Source organism: Lynx canadensis, chromosome E2 (genome assembly GCF_007474595.2).
Source record: "Lynx canadensis isolate LIC74 chromosome E2, mLynCan4.pri.v2, whole genome shotgun sequence".
Taxonomy (NCBI): Eukaryota; Metazoa; Chordata; class Mammalia; order Carnivora; family Felidae; genus Lynx; species Lynx canadensis.
In genome coordinates, this window is record NC_044317.1 from 11,990,334 (window position 1) to 12,013,139 (window position 22,806).

The window sequence follows — 22,806 nt, forward strand, 5'->3', positions numbered from 1 at the left end:
AAGCTTGCTTCAGGCTCTGAGCTGTAGCACAGAGCTTGATGTGGGGCTCGAACTCAACAAGTCTCGAGATCATGACCTGAGCGGAAGTCGGACATTTAACTGACTCAGCCACCCAGGCACCCCAGGAAAATAGTTTTTATTCTTCTGTATCACATAACCAGCTGAGCCAGTTAGCTCAGACTTTCCCAAATGATTCACCTTTTGGAAAAGGCCAGTCATGGAAAGTTTCTGCCTAAATAAAGACTTTTTAGGAAGTTCTGAGGAAGTGAAATGAAGTTAAAATGACATTTCTGCTGATAACGCTTGAACTGACTATTGCTAATAGTGGGTGTTTCCTGTCAGGGTTCCCTCTTGTATATTTGAAGTGGTCTATAATTTAACTGTTGTCCTTTTTTTTTTTTAAGTTTATTTAATTTTTTTAATGTTTATTTTTGAGACACAGAGACAGCATGAGTAGGGAGGGGCAGAGAGAGAGAGAGAGAGAGAGAGAGAGACCCAGAATTTGAAGCTCCAGGCTCTGAGCTGTTAGCACAGAGCCTGACACGGGGTTCGAACTCACGAACCATGAGATCATGACCTGAGATGAAGTCAGACGCTTAACTAACTGAGCCACCCAGGTGCCCCTATTTATTTGTTTTAATACAGTTTGTGTACGCGAGCTGTGGAGGGGCAGAGAAAGAGAGAATCCCAAGCAGGCTCCCTGGCTGTCAATGTAGAGCCTGTTAGGGGCTTGGCCTCTGTGAGATCATGACCTGAGTGGAGACCCAGAATTGGATGCTTAACTGACTGAGCCACCCAGGCACCCCTAACTGTTCTCTTCCTTGAAGAAGATATTTTGAGAGCTGAAGTTCTTACTGATTATTAAAAATGGATTTCTTCCAGGGGCACATGGGTGGCTTAGTGAGTTAAACATCTGACTTCGGCTCAGGTCATGATCTCGCCATTCACGAGTTCGAGCCCCGCGTCAGGCTCTGTGCTGACATCTAGGAGCCTGGAGCCTGCTTCAGATCTTGTGTCTCCCTCTCTCTGTGCCTCCCCCATTCATGCTCTGTCTCTCTCTTTGAAAAATAAACATTAAAAAGAATTTTTAAAAAAATGGATTTCTTCCAGACATAACTATCAATGAAGAGTAAAAGTCTGCTTATGTTTTATCTTGTTGATTCCCTGAGAGAAACATAACAGTTTATAGATGTCATGTCTTTGTGACTGTGGAAAGGACCTTGGCATTAAGAAACTAACAGAGATACTCCCATAGGCTATGCTTTTTTCATGGTTTCTTTGTGGAACTTACTATATATCCTGTGTTGTCATGATTTATTTCATGGTTGGCTGTCCTGATGGACTGTGAGCCCCTAAAGGGCAGAGACTATGCATATATTTTTATTTATACATTCCATATCTAACACAGCGCCTGGATCTAGGGTCTAGATTGCTTTTCAGAAACTGTTGACCAAATTGCTTTAGGTGGCCACGGCAAGAGCTTTGTCATTGCTGTGGTAAAACAAGTGAACAAAACAAAACATGCTTTGCATAAAGGCTTCTTTTACTTTCCTTATAGCTTGGACCGCTTGATCTTCATCTGTTATTGTGCACATTCTGAGATCTTACAGTGATGTGCCTTGATGTGGATCTTAAAATTTGCGATGTCAGCTATGCTGTGGGAAGTCAGTAGTAAAGTTTCTTTTTTTGTTGACAACCTCTAATGTATTTTCTCTTTTTCTGAAATTCCTATTCAGTTGATAATAATCATGAAGCTATGCTAGGCTATGCTGTGGAAACAAACCCAGAAACTCAGCAGCTTAACACAGTACATTTGACCCTTTGAACAGCACAGGTTTGAAGTGTGGGTCCGCTTCAGTGTGTATTTTTTCTTGTGTGATTTTTGTAATTTTTTTCTCTTTAGCTTACTTTATTATAAGAAAATGGTGTAATACTTACACAAAATGTGTGAAATCGTTTATGTTATCAGTAAGGCCTCCTACCAACAGTAGGCTATTAGTAGTTAAGTTTGGGGAAGTAAGAGCTTATACGTATATTTTCAGGTGTGTGGGGGGTTGGTGCTCCTAACCCCATGTTGTTCGAAGGTCAGCTCTATATACATATTTCTTACTGGTGCCAAGTCCAGTCCACGTGGGCAGCCCTCCATCCTGTAACTAACTCAGCCGTGTGGAGCTTTCGAGGTTGCTGTGGTAAGGGAAGAGTGAATAAATAGATTTTCATTTAATTACCCTGTTTTCACAGTGAGACTTCAGCCCTGCCCAGTGAGTTTGGAAATTCTGTGGTTTTCATTTCTCCAACGAGTAATGGGGTTTTGCCAGGTTGGATGGGGGACAGCATATGGTATGAGGTTCAAGAAGGGGATCTGGGATCTAGTTGCTCCTGATATAGACTTGCAACTCATGTTAGCCCTGCTCCTCTCCTTCTCCCTTCAAAGGTTCCTGGTATTTCAATTTACTGAGCCATTCTGGAATAGCGTGGTACAAATCGGCTTGCTTGTTCGCCGTTCCGTATGGCTATAGGCTTAGGTCAGAGAAAACAAAAACCAAAGCCAATTTCTACTTGTTTCTTTACTTTCTACCTTTAGAAAATTTGAGTGGCATCTTTTTTCTGTTGCATCTTTTCATCGTATCCTTGTGTAATTTTGCCCTTTGTAAATTTATTTACCACTGTGTAGTAGGGAGTGGAGAATCAAGTGTGTGTTCAGACCATCATTTCTAAGTGCAAGTATCTGCTTGTTCCTTAAAAAAAATTTTTTTTTAATGTTTATTTTTGAGAGAGGAAGAGAAGATGAGTGGGGGGAGGGCAGAGAGAGAGGGAGACACAGAATCCGAAGCAGGCTCCAGGCTCTGAGCTGTCAGCACAGAGCCCACTATGGGGCTCGAACCCACGAGCTGTGAGATCATGACCTGAGTGGAAGTCAGACGCTTTACTGACTGAGCCACCCAGGCGTGCTGAGTATACACTTGTTCTTAATGAGCCATCTCAGGTCTGCCCCCAGATTCTACCCAGGGCAAGGAGATGCAAAGCAACTCTTTTTAGTCCAGTACCCTGGGACTCTGCATTAAGGTTTAGGTTTGGGTGTGGGTTTGTTTTGTTGCCTCTATAGCAGTGTAAGGAATTACTTCACAGTTTAGTGGCATAAAACAATTGTTTTATTGTAATTTCTCATAGTTCTGGAGGATAGCTGGGCTCAGGCAGCTCTCGCGCAGGGTGTCAAGCAGTTGTAGTTAGTGGCTGGATATGAAGCCACCTCGAAAGTTTCCTTGTTCTCATGTCTCAGGCCTGGACGGGAGCACGCTCTTCAGGCATCCCTTTCTGTGTGGTCTTCCTGTATGTTCTGCGTAGCGTGGTGGACCAGAGGAGCCAGGTATCTTGCATGGTAACTTGAGGTTTAGAGGTTGCATTCTCAAGAGAGAGCGCCAGGTAAGAGCTGTGTCATCTTCTCAGCTAGCCACAGGAGTCATGTAGTGCCACCTCCACCGAACTCTGTAAATTGGCAGCACAAAGGCCCACCTGATTAAAAGGAGGGGGTGCCCTATACCTCCCTTCTCGTTGAGGTGATGTCGGGTTTTGGAAGAGCATGTAGAATGGGTTGTGGCGACCATCTTTGAGAAACAGAGTCTAGTATGGAGTTTTCTCTAGCATTGCTGCTTAATCTCTGGACAGTCTTGGAAAAGTGACTTAACTCCTTAGATTTCCTGTTTCTTGCTCATGAAATGTAAATGTGTCAGCCATTGCAACAGAAACGCTGTGTGACAAACCGTCCCCAAAACTCTGGTATACAACAAGCGTTTGTTTGTTGCCTGTGTGTTTCTGAGTATCTGGGGTTCAGCTGATCTGGATTTGGCTCTAAGCTGCTTGTTGGATTCAGATCTGCAGTGTGTCTTTCAGCCATCTTGGACCAGCTTGAGGCGTATTCTTCTTATGGGGCCAAACGCGGGGAACTCAAGGGGCAAGTGAAAGAGCACAGACACGTTAAACCTTTTCCTGTCAGACATCTCATTGACCATTGAAGCGTGTGCCCAAGCTCAACATCAGGGGGTTAGACAAGTTTCTTCTTGCTTAACAGGAAAGGAGTGTATATTTGCTGAATGATGATCTAATCTGTGGTATAAATTCTCCGTCCTGTTTTTGACTCTTGACTCTCATTACTGAGAAGTTCATTGGGAGAGTAGAGAGACACACACACCCATTAAGCCTGATAAAGAGTAAGGTAGGACCAGATTTTGGAGGGTCTTGAATGGGAGGTTTGGCAATTTATATTTGATCCTCTGAGTAATACTGAGCCATCGCAAGAATGTGGTCAGGAGAGTAACAGAAGGTACTGTTGCGTTAAGTCACCCCTCAAGATTAACTTGCCAGTCTTTCCTGGTGAAGATTCTCAATACAAAACTCTCCAACTCCTACTCTGTGCCGCTTGAGTAGGTGACACAGCGCTGAATGCAGGAATGAGATGGCTCTCAATAAGAAAACTTGCTTCTGCTCCCAAGAAGCCTGGATGGAAGGAGAGAAGAGACAGGCTTACATTCCTGCAAAGATGGAATTTATTGGATTCACCTGCCATTATTCTTGGCCAGTTTACTGGAGGACCTGGTTGAACATTTAGAGTACGATGACCTTAATCTTGGGCCCTCCTACAGATAGATTGGAATTTAAACAAAATTCCTCAGGTGTTTTTATTGACTTGGCAAGACTGAGCAGGCATTAGACACTTCTCTCTTTAGCGGAGATTTCAGACAGTGTAGATAACCTTATTTGATCCTTTTAGGACTCGGTTTTGTTGAGGACCATTTTTCCAGGTTTGAAATTGGACAGGATTCTCAATCCTGTAGCTTTTTTCCACTCCCAAATGGGTGTTGATCTAGCCAGTTTTAAGGTATTTTGTTTCATCTTTCAGTTATTTTAGCTGTAAAATAGGAGCATTCTGCAGAGTATTTCCAATTGTTTATACTGTTGCTCTTCTTGAAATAATGTAGTGTTTTCCTCCCGAATATTCCATCTCCCTATTCCAACTTTTACTAGACGTTTAAATAGGAGTCCTCATCTCCACGTGAGGTGAGTGGCAGAGCCTTCTCAGCCATCACGTCGGTAGCCACAGGGGCTGTGAGTCAGCAGTGACTGCGGGAGCGTGTGGCCTTCTGGCAGAAGTAATGGAGGGGATTTTAGGGACATGAGGTACATTCGTTGTTCACTTAGTAAGGGAAAAATGCCTTTCTTTAGAACTGTTGTAGTGGACTTGAATCAGAAACCTCACTCAGTAGCCAGAACTCATCGTAAGCTCAGTGGGTGTTTTCCTTTCTTAGTGTCATTTATTCCCCTTAGATTTTGTTTCTCTCTTTTTATTCTTCTTGTAAACTTGACATCTGCTTCCTTGCAGGGTGACTAAGGAAGTGGATGCAACATCTAAAGAAGCCAAATCTTTCTTCAAGCAAAACGAGAAAGAAAAGCCACAGGCGGCTGGCCCCGCAGCTGTGCCGTCACTCCCTGCGGGGTCCGGGTGAGTGTCCTGCTCTCGGGCTCAGGTGCGCCTGGCGGCTGGCGAAGCGGCTTTCAGGACACGGACCCCCTTTAGCTCGTGGACTCGCTTCCCCACAGCAGGAATTCTGCTGCCGCTTTGCCTTTCCTGAAATAGTCGCCAAAATGGAAGATGCAAAGGAAAATTAGCCTTAGGTTTCTCGTTTGATTCCAGCCTGAAAAAAGTGCTGATTTCCAGTGTTGACCACAGAGCTGAACATGTAGTAGACTTGACTTTTAAAAATCATTTTTGTATGAAAATATCAGCAGTTTATTAGAACTTCTAGTGGAAATTGGCATAGAGTACTCGGTCCCATCCCCCAAGGACCTCAAAGGAACATAGGAAGGTCAAAGCTGATTTACAAATAATTCTGTTAACGCGTTGTCAGGAACTTAATAATTTTTCTTTCTTCATATTTTCCATATTACTTGAGTTATTTTTAGCTGAAGAGTTGAATGTTTTCCTTTGGAGGAAATAAAAATTCCCTTCCTCTTAACATGTATGTAAGATGTAAAGCATCACGGCCAATATGAGAAGGCAGGGCGCTAGCATACAGGCACGGGAATGCGGATCCTGGCCTGGGGCCAGTGCCCATCGGCCAGCCGCTGACTTCTGTGGGAAGGCCTGTGTCCTGGAGGGTTTGAGGTGGAACAGGTCACTTCCAGGGGCTTCTCCAACCCTTCGGTCACAGCCCGTCACTTCTTCCTTCCCTCCCTAAACATACCTACCTATCTCGTCGCTATGAACGGTAAAGTTTTGTCTGGGTTTTTACATTAAAAAACAAAAATTGTCGGTTTTCTTATCAGACTATGGGCTTTTCTAGGACGGTCCTTTCTCATCTTTGCAGCCCTGGCCCCAGACAGTGCTGTGTAACCGGGTGTGTGCTCATCTAGGTTGCGTTTACCCGGAAGCAGACCCTGAGACAAAGGTTTGAGTACGAGTCATTGATGTGAGAGGTGACTCCAGGGCTTCTGGAAGGAGGTGGGAAAGGCTGAGAATGCAGCCTGGCCGGGATGTATGTTCTAGCAGGTTACTGCCGGTAGTGGCTGGTACTTACTTGGTTTTGCTAGGCATCTCAGGATGGTGGTGAACAGCTCAGAGAGGGCGAGGAGACTGGAATAGTTACCCTCTGGCTTCCACCTGTCACTGGCTCAGGGCTGCTTCTGCATGCCCGCCGCGCTCAGGCTGTGAGCTCAGGTGCTTGAGGAAGATCTTGCTCTCCAGGTGTGCCGTGATGGTGAGCACGAGGACGTGGCCGGGCCGTGGCCGCGCCGTGGCCGCGCCGTGGCTGCATCTGCCCCGGCCTCATCTGCCCCGGCCTCTTTATCTGCTCCTTATTCCATGTGTTTCCCACTGGAGTGAGTGGGTACCAGAAGTCATGTAGCAGTTACACCGAAACCTGAGAAGGAAAGGGATTTGAGAGCTTGCTACCACGGCGGAAACGATGTGAACAGAGTGATGTGAGCAGAGTTCTCCACACTGGCCCTGTTAATATTTTAGGCCAGTAGCTTTCAAGCTATGGTTTGTAATCATTGTTCAAAAGAAACTGGGGCTCCTGGGTGGCTTAGTCATTTAAGCAATTGACTCTTGATCTCAGCTCAGGTTTTGATCTCTCAGGGTCATGAGTTCAAGCCCCGCATTGGGCTCCACACCCAGCAAGGAGCCTACTTAAAAAAAAAAAAAAGAAAGAAAGAAAGAAAGAAAATGGGATAAAAAAAATATCATACTGTATTACATGGTAAGTATTGTTTCATAAAATTTTTATTTTGGTTATTGATGCAAATATGCTGAGTGACAAATGATATTTTTAGTGCGGGTTGAGATTTAAAAAAATGTGAGGCTCTAGGCTGAAACAGCATGTTTTTAGCCTTATAATTGTTAAATTGTTTGAAAGGGATTCTCTTCAGACCAGTAGCTTTCAGACTTTATTGACTGCCACTCACAGTAAGGAATACATTTTACAGTACTCTATACTATGCTCGTAAATATAGGTGTGTAAGAAAGTGAAATAAAGTTTGGTGAAATATTTACCTGTACGACGTATGGTGAATTCTGATTTTCTGTTTTACATGATTGTGTATAATAAGTGTCACTTAAAATGTCATGGGCCACTGAACTGATTTCAGAATCTATAATCTGAATTGACAGATACTCCCAAGTTACATAGACAGTCTTCTGCAGGTTTTACTTGGGTTACCAGGCTTATGTCTGGTATTAGTAAACGGTGTCCCTTGCATTTATTGTTACTGTAAAAGTTACCTGTGGATCAAGTACCAGGTAGAAATGCAAAGTTTCTTGTACCTTAGCGTCCTAGCGTAGTTCATTTCACCTAGCACAATTTTTACTTCTAATCGCTTGGTATTTCTTTAAATAATCCCCTATTGATGCTTAGAGATTCTCCTTGGAAACTGTGTGTGTTTCAGAAAACACTCTGTTACTATAATTACGAAGATAACTAGAGGAGGGAGAAAGTGGGAGCTTAACAGGGTCATCTTGTTTAAGTCACTAAGTCACTCATGGAAATCTCACAGCATTCTATATCCATGCCTTCCTTTCTTAGAAAGAGCTAATAGCTCTCAAGGATAAATTGCTGAGATGGTATCTGTATCAGGGAGACCCAGCAGGAAACAGATGGCATTGTCAAAGTAGGATGCTTTGAGGAGAGTTTAATAACTCACAAAGTGATGAAAAACCACAGGGATGGAATAGTATGGTGAGCCTGGGGCTAGTAAGAATGAGACTCCATTACCTCCCCTAGACCTAAAGGGGGCAAAAGGGGGAACAGTTTTGATACTGGAGGCAGGGAGGGCCTCGTGATGGGAGCTGAGACCTTCACTTGAGCAATGGATTCTCCAGGGGAAGCCAGGGACATAAATACCCAGATCTCTCACTCCTCCTTCTCTCCCATCTCTTACCAGGGCATTCCATTCTGATAGTTGTTAAAATGGTTAGGAAAACTCACTCGGGATTATTGCAGCAAGTGTCAAGACTATCACAATAACGTAGAGAGATTGGGCTCAGCTGTCAGTACAGCAAAGACAGTTGGGAATTTATGGCCAGGGAGCCAGGATAAGGGCAGTGGAGAGGGTGTCAGAGGATGGAATTACTAAGAGACACCAGGGATAGGGAGATTCTCGCTAAGCCGACCTAACGGGATTCTTGCTGAAGGCAGGCCGAGTGCTTACACATCAAGGCTGGGGAATGAAGAGCTTCATCAGATACCAAGAGTGGGGATTTCTCTTAAAGCTGGCCTAGCAGGATTCTTGCTGAAATTGGGCTAAATTGCTCAGATACAAGCCCAACAAAGATTGGAGCCGAGATTGAGGCCTCATTGAGGAGAGGGCTCAAAGGAGCCTGACTAGGTTTGAAGAAGAAGAGGGTCTCTCTCCGGCTGTCCGTAAATGACAGCATCTGGGGCAGAGAACAGAAGTACAGGCAGAATGTGGAAGGGCCTACAGGTAAAACGCTTTTCATTAGATGAACAGACTGCTGACTCCCTTATGAAAGGGTCAGGTAAAATTTAATTAAAATCTGTTTCTTTGAGTGCTGTAATGGAATGTAACAGATTACAAGAATGCGTCTGCCTGGGTAAACAACGTGTTTAGAGTTGTACGTGAAAATGGGGACACATTTAATTCTGATGTAGTACACCTTGAATTTCTAAATAAATCCAGGAGATGACCTTCAAGGTTGGCATGATCATCTTCCTGAAATGTATCTCAGAAAGCTTCTCCAGTTGTAATTGTACTTGGGAAAAGATGGTCAAGAGGAATTCATCTGATCTGGAGGGTCTACGTGGGCACATTTTATCAGTGCAGATATTAGTATCTGCTGCCGGCCGTGCGTGCCTGGCATGGGAAGTCTTTTCAGGAGAAGAATCTGTAGGGATAATCCAGTTGATTAAAAGAAAATTATTGTAATACTTTCTGCAGATGTTTTTCATTTTCATTTTTGGAGTTGCTTCAGTTTATAGATTTGTCCAACAAAAACACTTTATTTGTTTATTTTTCTTCTCTCTAAACAGATTTAAGCAATACAGGAAAACCAGAGCAGGAGGGTAAAACATCCTGTCTCACATCCTTTGCTAGCAAGTAAGAACAGATTCACAGGAGCAAATGTTTGTAACTGAAAATGCATTTCCTCTACATGTTTAAAATAGCACACTGCTTGGGCTATAAAAAGCCAAAGTTTGTGCTTTGGGAATGAAGTAAAGCAAACACCCAATTTTAATTAGAGGCAGGAATCAGAGATGATAAGCGTTCTCTACAGTTGGTTGTAGAAAGCCCAGTACTCTGCTTAGCGTGTCTAAATTTCCACAGTTCTATTGTTCTAACCTCTTGATCCATTTCTTGCCCTCCGCTCCTCCTGCCAGCCCCCCCAGTCTCCTGCCCTAGCCCTCATTCCAGCACCGATGACCCTTTGAATCCAGCTTTCATGGGTATTTGGCTGGGTCAGCCTTCAACCCCACATTTACTACTTGCTTTCAACCCTAACATTTATTACTCACCTCTTCCAGCAGTAGGTTGCTAGCGGGCTTTCAGACTTGTACAGGTTTATAATCCTAGCTGCAAGGTATCACCTTATTTTATTAAGGGCTTACTATTTAGTTGCCTCCTTATAGATTGGGAATGGCCTGAAACAATAAAACATAAGAGTGAAAAACATTGTTTTCCCATATAGTTTTGTCTTCTTGTTCTATTGAGACTCTTGAGAAAACAAACAAACAAACAAAAAAAGACCTTACTATTGAAAGTCTCCCTCGACATCGTGGATTGTGCCAGTTTAGCAACGATTGCCCCGAGATAGAAGAGTCAGAATTGCTCATAGTGTCCTGCTGAAGGTAGAAGACCCAGACTAAAAACCTGGGAAGACAGTTGTTCCTGACTGTTCCTGTGGTTTGTCCGTGTTCAGTGTGTTTGACCAGTTGGTCCCCAGGAGCCTTTAATCCATGCATCATTCTTCCTGCCTGAGCAGGTGATCTCGTCTTCTCCCAGCCTCTTGGACAGGAGCTGACATTAACATGACCTTGTTGGCTTGTAAGTTTTTACATTTTTTAATACATAGTATTCTGGTAGAGAGCATTGAACATTTCACTTAAAGTAACCAAAAGTAGGCATAACCACAATATTAGGTGGAAATGTTTTTAATTTTTATCCGAATCTCTCGTAGTGATCAATCAGACCTCTGACTTATGTTCATCTGTGTTTAAGCCCTTTTACTTTTAAAGGAATTGCTTTCATGTTGAGCATTTCAAAGCTAGATCTGATTTCAGTTGTTTTCACTAACAGAGAAGAAAAGACCTCCAAGTTATTCACTGCATAGGTGTTTATATCAACAACAATAAAAACGACCAGCTACCTCACAAATCTGACTTTACCTCCTGGTTTGATGCCCTTGTGAAATGTCTGATCAGGGGGCACGTGCCCATGTTCCTGGTGGACAGAGGTACACAGTGAGGTTACTAATAATGCCTAGAGAATGGCCACTCCAAGAAGAGGAAAATCAGCTTGTTTCGAAAGAGTAAATATTATGAGTAAGGGCTTATTTGTAATTATTATAATAATAATTAAGATACTTAGAACAAAGTGGGTATTCCAGCAGACATGGTTTGTGATATTGTTTAGTCTTTAGGAGAACAAACAGTATTAGTCAATTTAATGATTTAAAATTGGATGTGCCTTATTTATTTATTTATTTATTTTTATTTTTAAATGTTTATTTACATTTGAGAGAGAGAGAGAGAAACAGAGCATGAGCAGGGGAGGGGCAGAGAGAGAGGGAGACACAGATTCCGAAGCAGGCTCCAGGCTCTGGGCTGTCCACACAGAGCCTGATGGGGCCTTGAAGTCACAAGGCTTGAGATGATGACCTGAGCTGAAGTCGAACACTCAACCGACTGAGCCACCCAGGTGCCCCTTTTTCTTTTTAAAAACCGCTTTTATAAGCTGTTTTTATGTACTCATCTGTTTAAATTCTACACGTCACTGGTTTTTAGCATGGTCACAGAGTTGTGCCCTCACGAGGCTATGCAGGCACGATAATTTCCATCACCCCAGGAAAGAAAAGCAGTCCCTCTCCCTTCCCATTTCTCTCCCACACACCTCGGCAGCCACCACTCCATCTATGTGTGTCTGAGTTGCCTGTTTGGATATTTTATACAGTTGGAGCCATACAGTATTTGCCCTTTTGTGTCTGGCTTCTTTGACTTAGTGTAATGTTTTCAAGTTTCATTCATGTTTCTGTGCTGTGTTCCTTTTTATGGTCAAATAGTACTCCATGGTATGAATATACCACATTTTGTTTATCCATTCGTTAGTTGATAGACGTAGAATTGTTTCCACTTTTTGGCTATTAAAAATAACGTGTCTGTGAACATTCATGTGCAGGTTTTTGTGTGGACATGTGGTTTTATTTCACTTGGGTATATATCTGGGTGTGGAATTGCTTGGTCATGTTGGTTGGACATGCTCTTGAATAGGAGAATGAGCAATAAGAGAAAAATCCAGGAATGTTACCGAAGGGTGGGTGCCGTGGGTGCCCAGATTTCTTCCACGATAATTTCTTTGAAGCATGAACTGTTCTGTACGTAAGCTCCGGCTGTTAGAAACAAGGACAGTGGAAAACTGTGAAGTTCAGTAATACTACTAAAGCGATGACTAGAAAAAAAATGAGGCAGTTTCCTTCTGTCTTAATTCTAGAAGTAGGGAGAGGGATTCAAGCCTTTTGATTTGTTCCCACAGCCAACTCCAAGCTTTCTACTTAGTGAGATTTCCTGTTTGATGATAATTTGGGATTTGTAGTTTAGTTTAGTTTAGACTCAGGGCTGGCCCTGTTCTTATTTTATTGCTGTTTGTAAATAGATGTTCTTGACCTTCCCACTAACTTTTGAATTTAACTTTGTTATTCTTAGTGGTTGTGGTGCTGCTAGTAGGAGGTGTTCAGAAATGTGTGGTGAGATATTTTGGTTGTCACAAGACTTGAGACCACTGGTACTTAGTGGGTGGGGTTCAGGAATACTAAATATCTGCAGTGCTTAGGACAGTTTGTACAGAGAAGAATTTTCTTTTCCAAAATGCCAACAGTGTGCCCTTTGAGACACGCTGTTTTAGGGAGCTGAAGTCCCTTGGTTATATAACTACTGGGCTTTTCTTCAGTTTCTGGTTTGAGACTCCATTCCAGGGCAGGCATTCACAAACTGGCAGTTCGTGGACCAAGTCTGTCCGTAGATGTTTTTATTCGGCCATTATTTAAAAATCAGGAGAGTTGACATAAAAATCTGAGTTCCTGGCTTTTCTTGAGAAACGAGAAGTCGTGCCATTGCCCTCCCTCTTTTCTTACAGCAGCAGTCAGCCGGAGCAGAATAGATGGGGTTTGCCCTTTCCTGGTCCCGACTCAGCTGCTTCATTATTTATGTCACCTGCTGGGTTCCCGTAGTCAGGAACGGGGATGACACGTTTCCCTTTAATGACCAGGTCAGTTTCCTTTGGGGACCAGTTCTTTAGATTAAATATCAGACGTATTATCTTTTCATGCTGCATGTTAAGTGTTCTTTACCTTTTTTTAAAAGGATAAATAGCTGCTATTGACAAATTACCAAATTTAAGGCACAGTGGTAAGTGTTTTATATGTATTATTTAATCTACACAAATACTTTAAGAGGTGGGTGCTAACTCTGTGCCCATTTCATAGACCAGGGAACTGAGGCCCAGGAAGGTGCCGTTAACTTGTGGAGATCTCGTAGATAATGGATGGCGGAGCCAGGATCCCAGTCCACATCCATTTGAGACCCGAGCCTGAGCTCTCAGCCACTGTGTTATTCTTTCTTACACATTCTTTCTTTCTTTCTTTCACCATTCTTTCTTACACACCTGGTTGGACTTTTTGGGGGGTAAGAAGTATCTCTTCAGCTTTATAACTGATGAGGGACTCTTTGAAAGCTATTTTGAATTTTGTAATTTTTTTAGGGAAATTGGATGACTCTTTCCTCCCTCTTCCCCTGTAGGCCTTTTCCCCATTAACCATGGCTAATCTGGGTTTCCTGTACTGTATTTCAGTCTCGTTACTATTTTAGGAGATTGCAGGGGCAGCACGTTTTTATTTTTTTTTTTATTTTTTTTTTTATTTTTTTTTTCAACGTTTATTTATTTTTGGGACAGAGAGAGACAGAGCATGAACGGGGGAGGGGCAGAGAGAGAGGGAGACACAGAATCGGAAACAGGCTCCAGGCTCCGAGCCATCAGCCCAGAGCCCGACGCGGGGCTCGAACTCACGGACCGCGAGATCGTGACCTGGTTGAAGTCGGACGCTTAACCGACTGCGCCACCCAGGCGCCCCTACAGCACGTTTTTAAAAACGAGTTCCAGGTGTGTTTGTACATTGATAATCTGTCAGCAGACAATGAAGCTGTGGACAAGATGCGATCAGTCGGCTGGGGTAATGGTTATTGCCGCTTCTGTCATTGGTTCGTACTGAGGGCTCAGTCCTCCATCGTAGGCAGCTGATGTGAGGGCGTTGCCAGGAGAGCCGGGTAGGGGATCTCAGTTCAGAGCGTTTCTTCTGGCCGTCATTTGTTCCAGGGTAGGGCTAGATAGAAATAGCTTTCCAGATGATATTTCAGGGACCTAGTGGGACAGTAGAAATGATTGATTCTGGCAGTGTTGGTGGTCCTGCTGTTAACTTCCTTGTCAGCTCCAGAATGATGTGTTTTATACTGGGGCAAGACTACTCTGCACTGGACTTTTACCTTCATGTCCTTCAGTGGATGCTAAATACTCAACTTCATTCAGTTGTAACTTACTCTTAACTTGCTTTTTCAATATACCTCCCCAGGTGTTGCAGGTATAGAGTAAATGAGTTGGCATTGAAGTGAAATTAATTATTGAAAGATTTTCCCGTAAGTAGTTGGAATATTTTGAATTTATTAAGGATTATGTCATTCACATTCTTGATTTGAAGAGATTTTTCCAGGCTATTTTCAGAACTGGAATGATTATGAATGGAGAGACTAGTAGTAGTTTTTTGGTTTCGGTTTTTGTTTTTTGTTTTTTGGTTGGGGAGAATGGTAGAATATTTGACCATTTGGGTCAAACAGTGAAGTGCCGGCCAATGTGAGCATCTAAAGCAATCTCAGACATAGAAAAGCTTTCAAAGCAAGAACATTTTTCATTTGTGGTTACCGGGATGGGGTAATCTGTGTCAGTTTGAACAGAATACCTACAGCAAATACTATGAACCTAAGAGGTGCCCCTACCGGTTTTCGAGGTTGCCCCGGGGTGGAACAAATTCTAGTGTTCTTAGAAAATCCTTAGGGATTTGAACTTTATTACAGAGTGGTCTTCTTCCTTTTGCTGTTAGTGTCGAGTCACAGTTTCAACAAGCTTCAGTAATCTTTTAAGTTTAAAAGTCAGATGTCTATACGTGTTAGAAACTTTTAAAACGTTATTTTGCTATATCCTATACCCTTTATCAGTAAAATGCTTTGGGTGCTTTGCTGGGAGTGTAGGGAAGAACAGACAGCCGAAGTTATTATGTTCACAGAGTTTTATGAAGTATGATCATTGGAAATTGATTTGGAAACAAGGTTGTGGACATCTTCATTCAAAGAGAAAACTGTGATGCTCTAGGAATGAAGTGAAACTATTTTGGTTAACTAATAAAACGCTGATGTGTTGCACTGATAGTTTCATTTGCTTTCGCTTCTCTCAGTGTACGCTAGAGGGCAGAACCCCCGCCCCCCTCCCCGCGGAAATGGTTCTTCTTTGGCTGCATACAAGGAACACGAAGCTTTCCTTGATTTGGTAGATGAGTGCTTTACGTTTTTCTTGGCCTAATTAGGTTAGTCTCTTGCATGAGATTTCTAGGTACTATACAGTTTCTGCATTTTCTTTAATTAATATTTGTTTTGTTTTCAGCTCTGCCGTTGTGTTTAGAAAGTGAAAAATGGTTTTTCTTCTTTCATTTTCTTTCTTGAGATACAAAAGCTTTTATTGTTGTATGCTTTTTTAATTACAAATAAGAAAGTAAAAATGACCCGTAGTTGCATCACTTAAGTTTTTTCAGAAAGGAGACAGTGAAATTTCCTTGCCACTTGCCTTCATTCCCAACTCCAGAGGCTAATACAGTTTACCTTTGAACAACGTGGCATTTAGGGTTGCTGATCTCTCTAAGCAGTCAAAAATCTGTGTATAACTTTTGACTCCCCAAAAACTTAACCACTAATAGCCTGTTGTTGACCAGAAGCCTTACTGATAACATAGTCGACTAACACATATTTTATATGCTACGTGAATTATATACTATATCTTACCATAAAATAAACTAGAGAAAAGAAAGTGTTAAGAAAATCATAAGGGAAAAAATGCATTTATAGTACTTTACTGTAAAAAAACTGCGTATAAATGAACCTGTGTGGTTCAAATGCGTGTTGTTCAAGGTTGTTCAGTATAGTTGCTGATTATCACTTTTACACGGATCCTTCCACTGTGCTAATGCATTGTCTTTGTATATACATGAAAACAAAAATGGACTCTGTGTTAGTCTGCAACTTGTATTTTTACTTCACTGTTTTGGGCATCGTTTCAGGTTCAGTATGAACATGTATATTTTTTTTGTGCCTGCATTGTATTACATTATGTAAATATTCTATAACTTGAGTAACCATTCCCTTATTGATGAACATTTAGTTTTCCAACTTTCACAGTTACGAATAATTCTGTAGTGATCCTTGCATATGCATTTTTATGTTCTCATGCTGTTATTTCTGGGGGACAGATTCTTAGAAATGGGATTGCTGGGTCATCACGTATATGCAACTGAAATCCTAATAGATGTGGCCAAATAGTACCAATTTGAAGTCTCTCCCGTGTTACGTGAGAGGGCCCATTTCTACACACCATTACTGGTATTCATCAAGGTCTTCTGCACAGTCATGACATTAACTAGATTTTCGTAATGTGCTAGTTTGATTTGTGTTTCCCCTCTGAAAGCCTTTACCAAAAAGAGACTTTTCAAGAATTAAAGTAATCCTAGGATGCCTGGCTGGCTCATTTGATTAAGTGTCCAACTCTTGGTTTTGGCTCAGGTCATGATCTCACAGTTTGTGAGTTCAAGTCCTGAGTTATGCTTGGGATCCTCCCCCCCCCCCCCCCCCCGCCCCTCCCTCACTCATTCTCTCCTCTCTCTCTCTCTCAAAATAAATAAATGAATAAACTTTTAAAAAAAGAATTAAACTACTGCTATATTTCTGTGTATTTGCCAAATGTTACAGAAAGAATAAATTGAGATTTGAGTATCACCTATAGGTAGTCTCCATACTGTATCAAATCATCAAAGTTAGTTAATTCTCATCTAGGAGTTCAGGTAAAAATCTGAATTTTATAAACACTGAGAGAAATTGTGAGCCAGCTTAGGAACTGATCTATATTATAGATATGTATAATATATACATAAGATATACATAGATCTGTAATATAGATATATATAATTATCTATATTATAGATCACTTAAAATGCTCTGTGCTGTTTCTTTCTTAGGTCCTTAATGTTGGAAGTTACTATTCCCAAATGTTTTAAAGACAGTGAAGAATGTTACTTATCCTAAACATAGCAATCGGTGATTCTTATTTTCTGATCAGGTTCTGATACGGGCATCTTGCTGCCATTTCATGGAAGGTTATGATTACATAGAAAGTTTTATATTAGGTAAATATTTTAATTTGGATCAGGGAATTTTTCTTATGGGAGAGGCCAAGCAGCTGTGTTCTAATTATTTTGGTCAGGGATTGAAAATCAATCTGAGGGGCGCCTGGGTGGCTCAGCGGGTTAAGCATCCGACTTCGGCTCAGGTCACGATCTCCCGGTCTGTGAGTTCGAGCCCCGCGTCGGGCTCTGTGCTGACAGCTCAGAGCCTGGAGCCTGCTTCGGATTCTGTGTCTCCCTCTCTCTCTGCCCCTCCCCTGCTCATGCTCTGTCTCTCTCTGTCTCAAAAATAAATAAAAAACATTTAAAAAAGTGCTTAAAAAAAAAGAGAAGTTTAAGTTTTGAAAAAAAAAAAAAAAGAAAAGAAAATCAATCTGATCTGAAGTCCAGCACTTACTGTATTCATTTGCTTAGCCTTGGATTCTTGCCAAAACCTTTACCCAAGGGAACCTATGATAAATTTAAGCTGAAATAACTTAAGACTTCTAAACTAGGTTAATATTTCTGTATCATTGCGAAAATGGAAGATTCCAAACCAGCATTCATCTTTAGGTCTAGTAATTTTAGATGCATATGACCATAAAAAGTCACAGCCTTTTGATTATTAGCCTCTCCTTGAATTTGAAATGTACAATTTCAGTAGCTGGTAATTTGTGAATGAGCAGGAAAAACTCATGTGTTGCCTTTGCTTCTGCTTTAAATTGGAATCTTTTAGCCCAGTTGCTTGTGAGATGGTGAGCTGTGAGAGGGAGATGCCAAAGGAGGAGAGTTTTCTCTACAGTTAGATAGTGACTTATTTGGACCAGAAGTGAGAATCAGATTCAAGGAATACCATGTGCAAAACACTCTTGATCTTGGCCTTTCATCTACTGTAGCGAGCTTCAAAAAAAGATGGGAAAAGTTTCCTTTAGCGCAGTAACCACAAGCATCATGTCTGCTTTCCAATTATGTTTCTGTGTTGCACTGTGGGTGAACTGAATCCAAGTTTTTATACCGTTTCAAAAAGCCATTCCAATTTCACTTCTGTTGGGCCAGTCTGGACCTCAATTTCTCAGTCTTGATGTGGTGAAGCCAGCTTTCCTATTGGGCTAACTTAGATCAGCTGTGTGTTACACGACAGCATCGTGTAAGGAGGAGCCAGGCAGAATTCCAGCTGCATGAAGGGTTAGATTATAAAGTATCTGCCTTTATGAAATTGGAGTTCTATTTTTTTTTAAGCTTCAGAAGAGTAGAACTTTGGTTAATACCATAATGAAAACAAAGGGTTAGTGTTTTTTAGGTATAGTATGGAGAGTTTGTGATAAAGGCTTTTATTTTCCTTACATTTTATCAGTTGCTGACGAAATTGGTTGGCAATGGAAAATCAAATACCACTCCTTTCTCCCTATGGTACTCTGTCTCAGGACACTCCCTGATAAGACTGGTACGTCTCTGCGCTTCTTACTGCCACCTTTGCTTTATTTAAGGTTTTGTCAAGATTCCCAGGTGTCTTCTTTTTATTCATGTAATAATATCATTCATCTACTCTAAAGCTTTAACCATCTCTTTTATGTTGGTGATTCTCTGCTCTGACCTTCCAGTATGGCCTTTCTTCTGCACTCCAGACCCATATTTCTTACTGCTTGCTAGAAGTTTATTCTGAATTTCCTTGACATGACATTGGTCCAGCATTCAACTTATTTCCTCTGAGTGCTCCCATTTTACAGAGCTGAAGAAATGGAGCCTCTGAAGTTAAGTAGCTTGTCCACAAGAGAGAGCCTGGACTGGAATCTAAGGCTTCTTTCCAATCCATCGTGGTCATCTGCTGAGCCAAAATGCCTGTCTGTCTCTGGAGGAAAGAATGTACTGCCGTGGTTTCCTCCATCACTCAGGGCATCTTCAGTTATTTCCCTTTCTTTTCCTTGCCTCCCCACTTGCCCGATCCATTCAGTGCTTTTAATTCTGCATTCAGAATGTCTGTAGATAATCATTTCTTTTCTTTCCCTCCCTCCTCTCCCCTCTTTCTCTCTGTATTTCACCTCCATTCCCATTTGCCTTTTTTCTGGGTATTAAGCATCTATCTCTGTGTAATTGGACTGTTTTCTAAAGGTTTGGACTATTGTAATTGTTTCCTAAGTTTACTGGAAGCCTGCAGTCCCTCTTTCTGTATCCATGCTACATGCCACTGCTGAGATTATTTGGCAGAGATTCAGTGTAGATTATGACACTTGCTCAAAAATTTGATACTCGTCTACCGTTAAGTTCACATTCTTTGGCCTGATATTAGTGAACGCCATACTGTAGTCAACCACACCTTGTTGGGAGTTACTCTGTTTGACAGAAAAGAGTCTTCTCTACCCATATTCTCCTCCCTCAGCTTTGTTCAGCTGTTCACTCTTCTCCCCTGGTTGCCCTCATCTCTCCATCTATTGGAATTCTGCCTCTTTTTCAAGTCCCATCGCTGCCCTCCCATACTCTTCCCTGGCACACACGCTCTTTGGATTCTTATTCCACTAATGGGCCCATTAAATGTTTGACCATGAATATAGTTATTTTATTCTTTCTTATTCATGCCCTATGAAGAATAAAGGCTCTTTTAAGCTCTTCTCTTTGACTTAGATTTCTGCAGTTTAAATACAATGTGGATTCATGGCTTTTGAAAGTCCTGAAAAATTCTCAAGTCTTATCTCTTTGAATATTGCCTCTTTTGCATTGTGTCTCCTACAACTCCTATTATTAGCTTTATGTCAGATCTTTGCAGTCTGTCTTCCATATTATTTCACATCTCCTTGGTATTTTTTATCACATTATTTCTCTGAGTTGCCTCCTAGTTATTTCCTGTTTTTCCCATGCTGTACGTTTTCTTCAGCTGTGTCTAATCTCTCTTAATTTGTCCACTGATTTAATTTCAGTGGCTGAGCTCTTTGTTTTTAGAAATTCTATTTGGTTTGCTTTCAGATCTGTGTGTTCTTTTTTCCATAGGATCTTGGTTTTGGGGCTTTCTTTTATTATTATTATTATTATTATTATTATTATTATTTGAGAGAGCATGTGCGGGGGAGAGGAGCAGAGGGAAAGAGAGAGAATCTCATGCAGGCTCTATGCTCAGCACAGAGCCCAACGTGGGAGTCACTTCCACAACCCTGGGATCATGACCTAAGGTGAAATCAAGAGTCGAATGCTCAACTGACTTAGCTACCCAGCTGCCCCAAGGCTTTCTTTTTGTATGTAATCATTGTAAGTGTATACTTCTTTATAGTTCCTGTCTGATATTTCTCTTATGAGAAGTTCTTGGGGTTTTAAAGTTATCTTTATTTTATTTGTTGCCTCTCTTATGGTAGATTATTTCCTTTTGTGTTTAGTATTTTGTATTCATATTTAGCAAGGTTTTGTCTGTGGGGTGATCTCATATGGTGGAGGATGAAGTTGTATTTCTCAAAAGTGGAAGTGAATTTGTTTCTTCTAGATGCCCTGACTTGGGCTAATTTTTATGTTAATTTCTTGCTTTGGACCTCCTGGAACATTTAGGTATTATCATTGAAATTAGAATTGTGAACCCCAAATCCATGTGACTCCAGGGTTTCAGTTCTTAAGAGAGACTTTCTCCCCTATCCCCCGCAGCCCAGGCAGAGAGGCTTTCTTGTCTTCTCCCTGGGCTGTTAAGTGAATTTTTCCTGATCTGTCCTTTCCCTGAGTGTGCATAGAGTTTCCACTTTATTTAGGATTTTAGTTCTAATTCTCCACCTCTGTAAGCCCAAGACAAGTCCTGTATGTGGATATAACAAAACCCAGGCGGAAGTTATTGAAACTTCTTCTCACTCCCCCATGGCCACTGTATCTGCTCATGTGCTACTTCTGTGGTTTTCAGTTCCTTCTTTGATCTTGATACTCTGGGGTTTCCCTTTCTTTCTTGTGAGCTTAGCTATACATTTGAAATAATTTGGGGTATATCTAAGAATCTAGCATTTCTAGGTCTTTATTTGGAAAATGTTCAGGTTATATTAAGCATCCATTTTGCCTGAAATAGATGTTCATCATGAGCGCTTCAAAGATGAATACCCTATATTGCTTTTTTTTTTACATTTTCCTGCAGCTAGTACAAAGTTGTCCATTACATTTGATGAATTTGAAATTTCCTTTTTAAAGGAAACATTTTGACCACTGTGAGCATAGGAAGGAATACCCAGTACCTTTTAAAACCCATCAGATGATTTATCTTTCATATTAGTTATGAGCTGCTGCTTCTCCTACCCAAGACCTATTGATACACATCGTTAAAATACCGCATCTTAAATGTTCAGTGCTGGGGTGCCTGGGTGGCTCAGTCGGTTAAGCATCTGACTTCAGCCCCCACCCCACCCCCACCCCTGCATCAGGCTCTGTGCTGACAGCTCAGAGCCTGGAGCCAGCTTCTGATTCTGTGTCTCCCTCCCTGCCCCCTTGCCCCTCCCCCACTCACACTCTGTCTCTCTCTCTCTCTCTCAAAAATAAATGTTAAACATTTTTTTAAGAATAAATAAAATTAAGTATTCAGTGCTTTATCCTTTTGAGCTATTGACATTGCTCTGTTTGTTGGGTTTTCCTGTTTAGAAACAAAATATCTGGAAATACTTTCTGATATAATTTCTAAAACATCCATGAATTTTCTTATGTGAAATTCTCTTATATCTATCTCACTTTATTTGTAACCCCCCTTTCATCTCCATCTTTCTGTTTTGAAAATCGTTATCCATCATTATTGTGGACCTTCTTTTTGTTTGTCTAGTGTCTGACCCCCTCGGAGATCTTCAAGAAAACTTGTAGATGCCACCCTTTGTGGGAGGCAAGGAGCCGAAAATTCAAAACTTTTGATTTCCCACCCTTCTCAGCTCTAGTTTTTAGTTAGGAGCTTCGACTTCATGAGTCAGACATCTGCCCAAGGTAATGAACCCAGGAGTGCTGAGGCAGAGGCCAGGAGCACTGCAGGTCTCGGGCCCTCCAGTAGGGGGGTCCAGGGCGGGGGAGGCCAGGTGGAGCACATACAGAGCAGCCATGACAGCTGTGTCCTCACCAGCATAGGTCTGTGGTGTGATTTGGGGACATTGTTTCCAGCCTCTGAATGTAATTTTTTAGCCCTCGTGGATTTTGTGAGTAACCCAGTACCTTTTTATTATGGTTATTGTTAAGCTTTTTATTTTGAGAGATTGTAGATTTACATGTAGTTGTATAAAATAATACAGAGAGATTCCTTGAGCCTTGGCCCAGTTTTCCCTTATGGAAACATCTTCTAGTGCCCCAACCAGAATAATGACATTGAGACGGTCAAGATAGAAAACATTTCCAGTCCACTAGGATCCCTCATGTTGCTTTTATAACCACACCCACCTTCCTACTGCCCTCTGGCAACACTCATTTGTTCTCCATTTGTATAACTTTGCCATTTCAAGAATGTTTTATAAATGAAAGCATACAGTAAAAGCCTTTTAAAATTGGCTTTTTTTCCACTCTGCAGATTCATTCAGGTTGTGGTTTTTTAGATCAGTATCTTTTATTGTTGACTAGGATCCTGTGCTATGGATGCACCACAGCTCCCTTCACTGTTCATCCACTGAAGGACGTCCGGGTTTCCTGTTCAG

The 22,806-nt window shown here is 41.6% G+C and overlaps 1 protein-coding gene across 1 annotated transcript in view; it reads left to right on the top strand.

Annotated features, from left to right (window-relative positions):
- Nucleotides 1–22,806, top strand: part of CFDP1 (craniofacial development protein 1) — a 122,330-nt gene that overhangs the window by 17,460 nt on the left and 82,064 nt on the right. Inside the window, exon 5 of the mRNA XM_030298222.2 lies at nucleotides 5,378–5,497. Coding sequence (XP_030154082.1) covers nucleotides 5,378–5,497 — 120 coding nt within the window. The remainder of the gene's footprint in view (nucleotides 1–5,377; nucleotides 5,498–22,806) is intronic.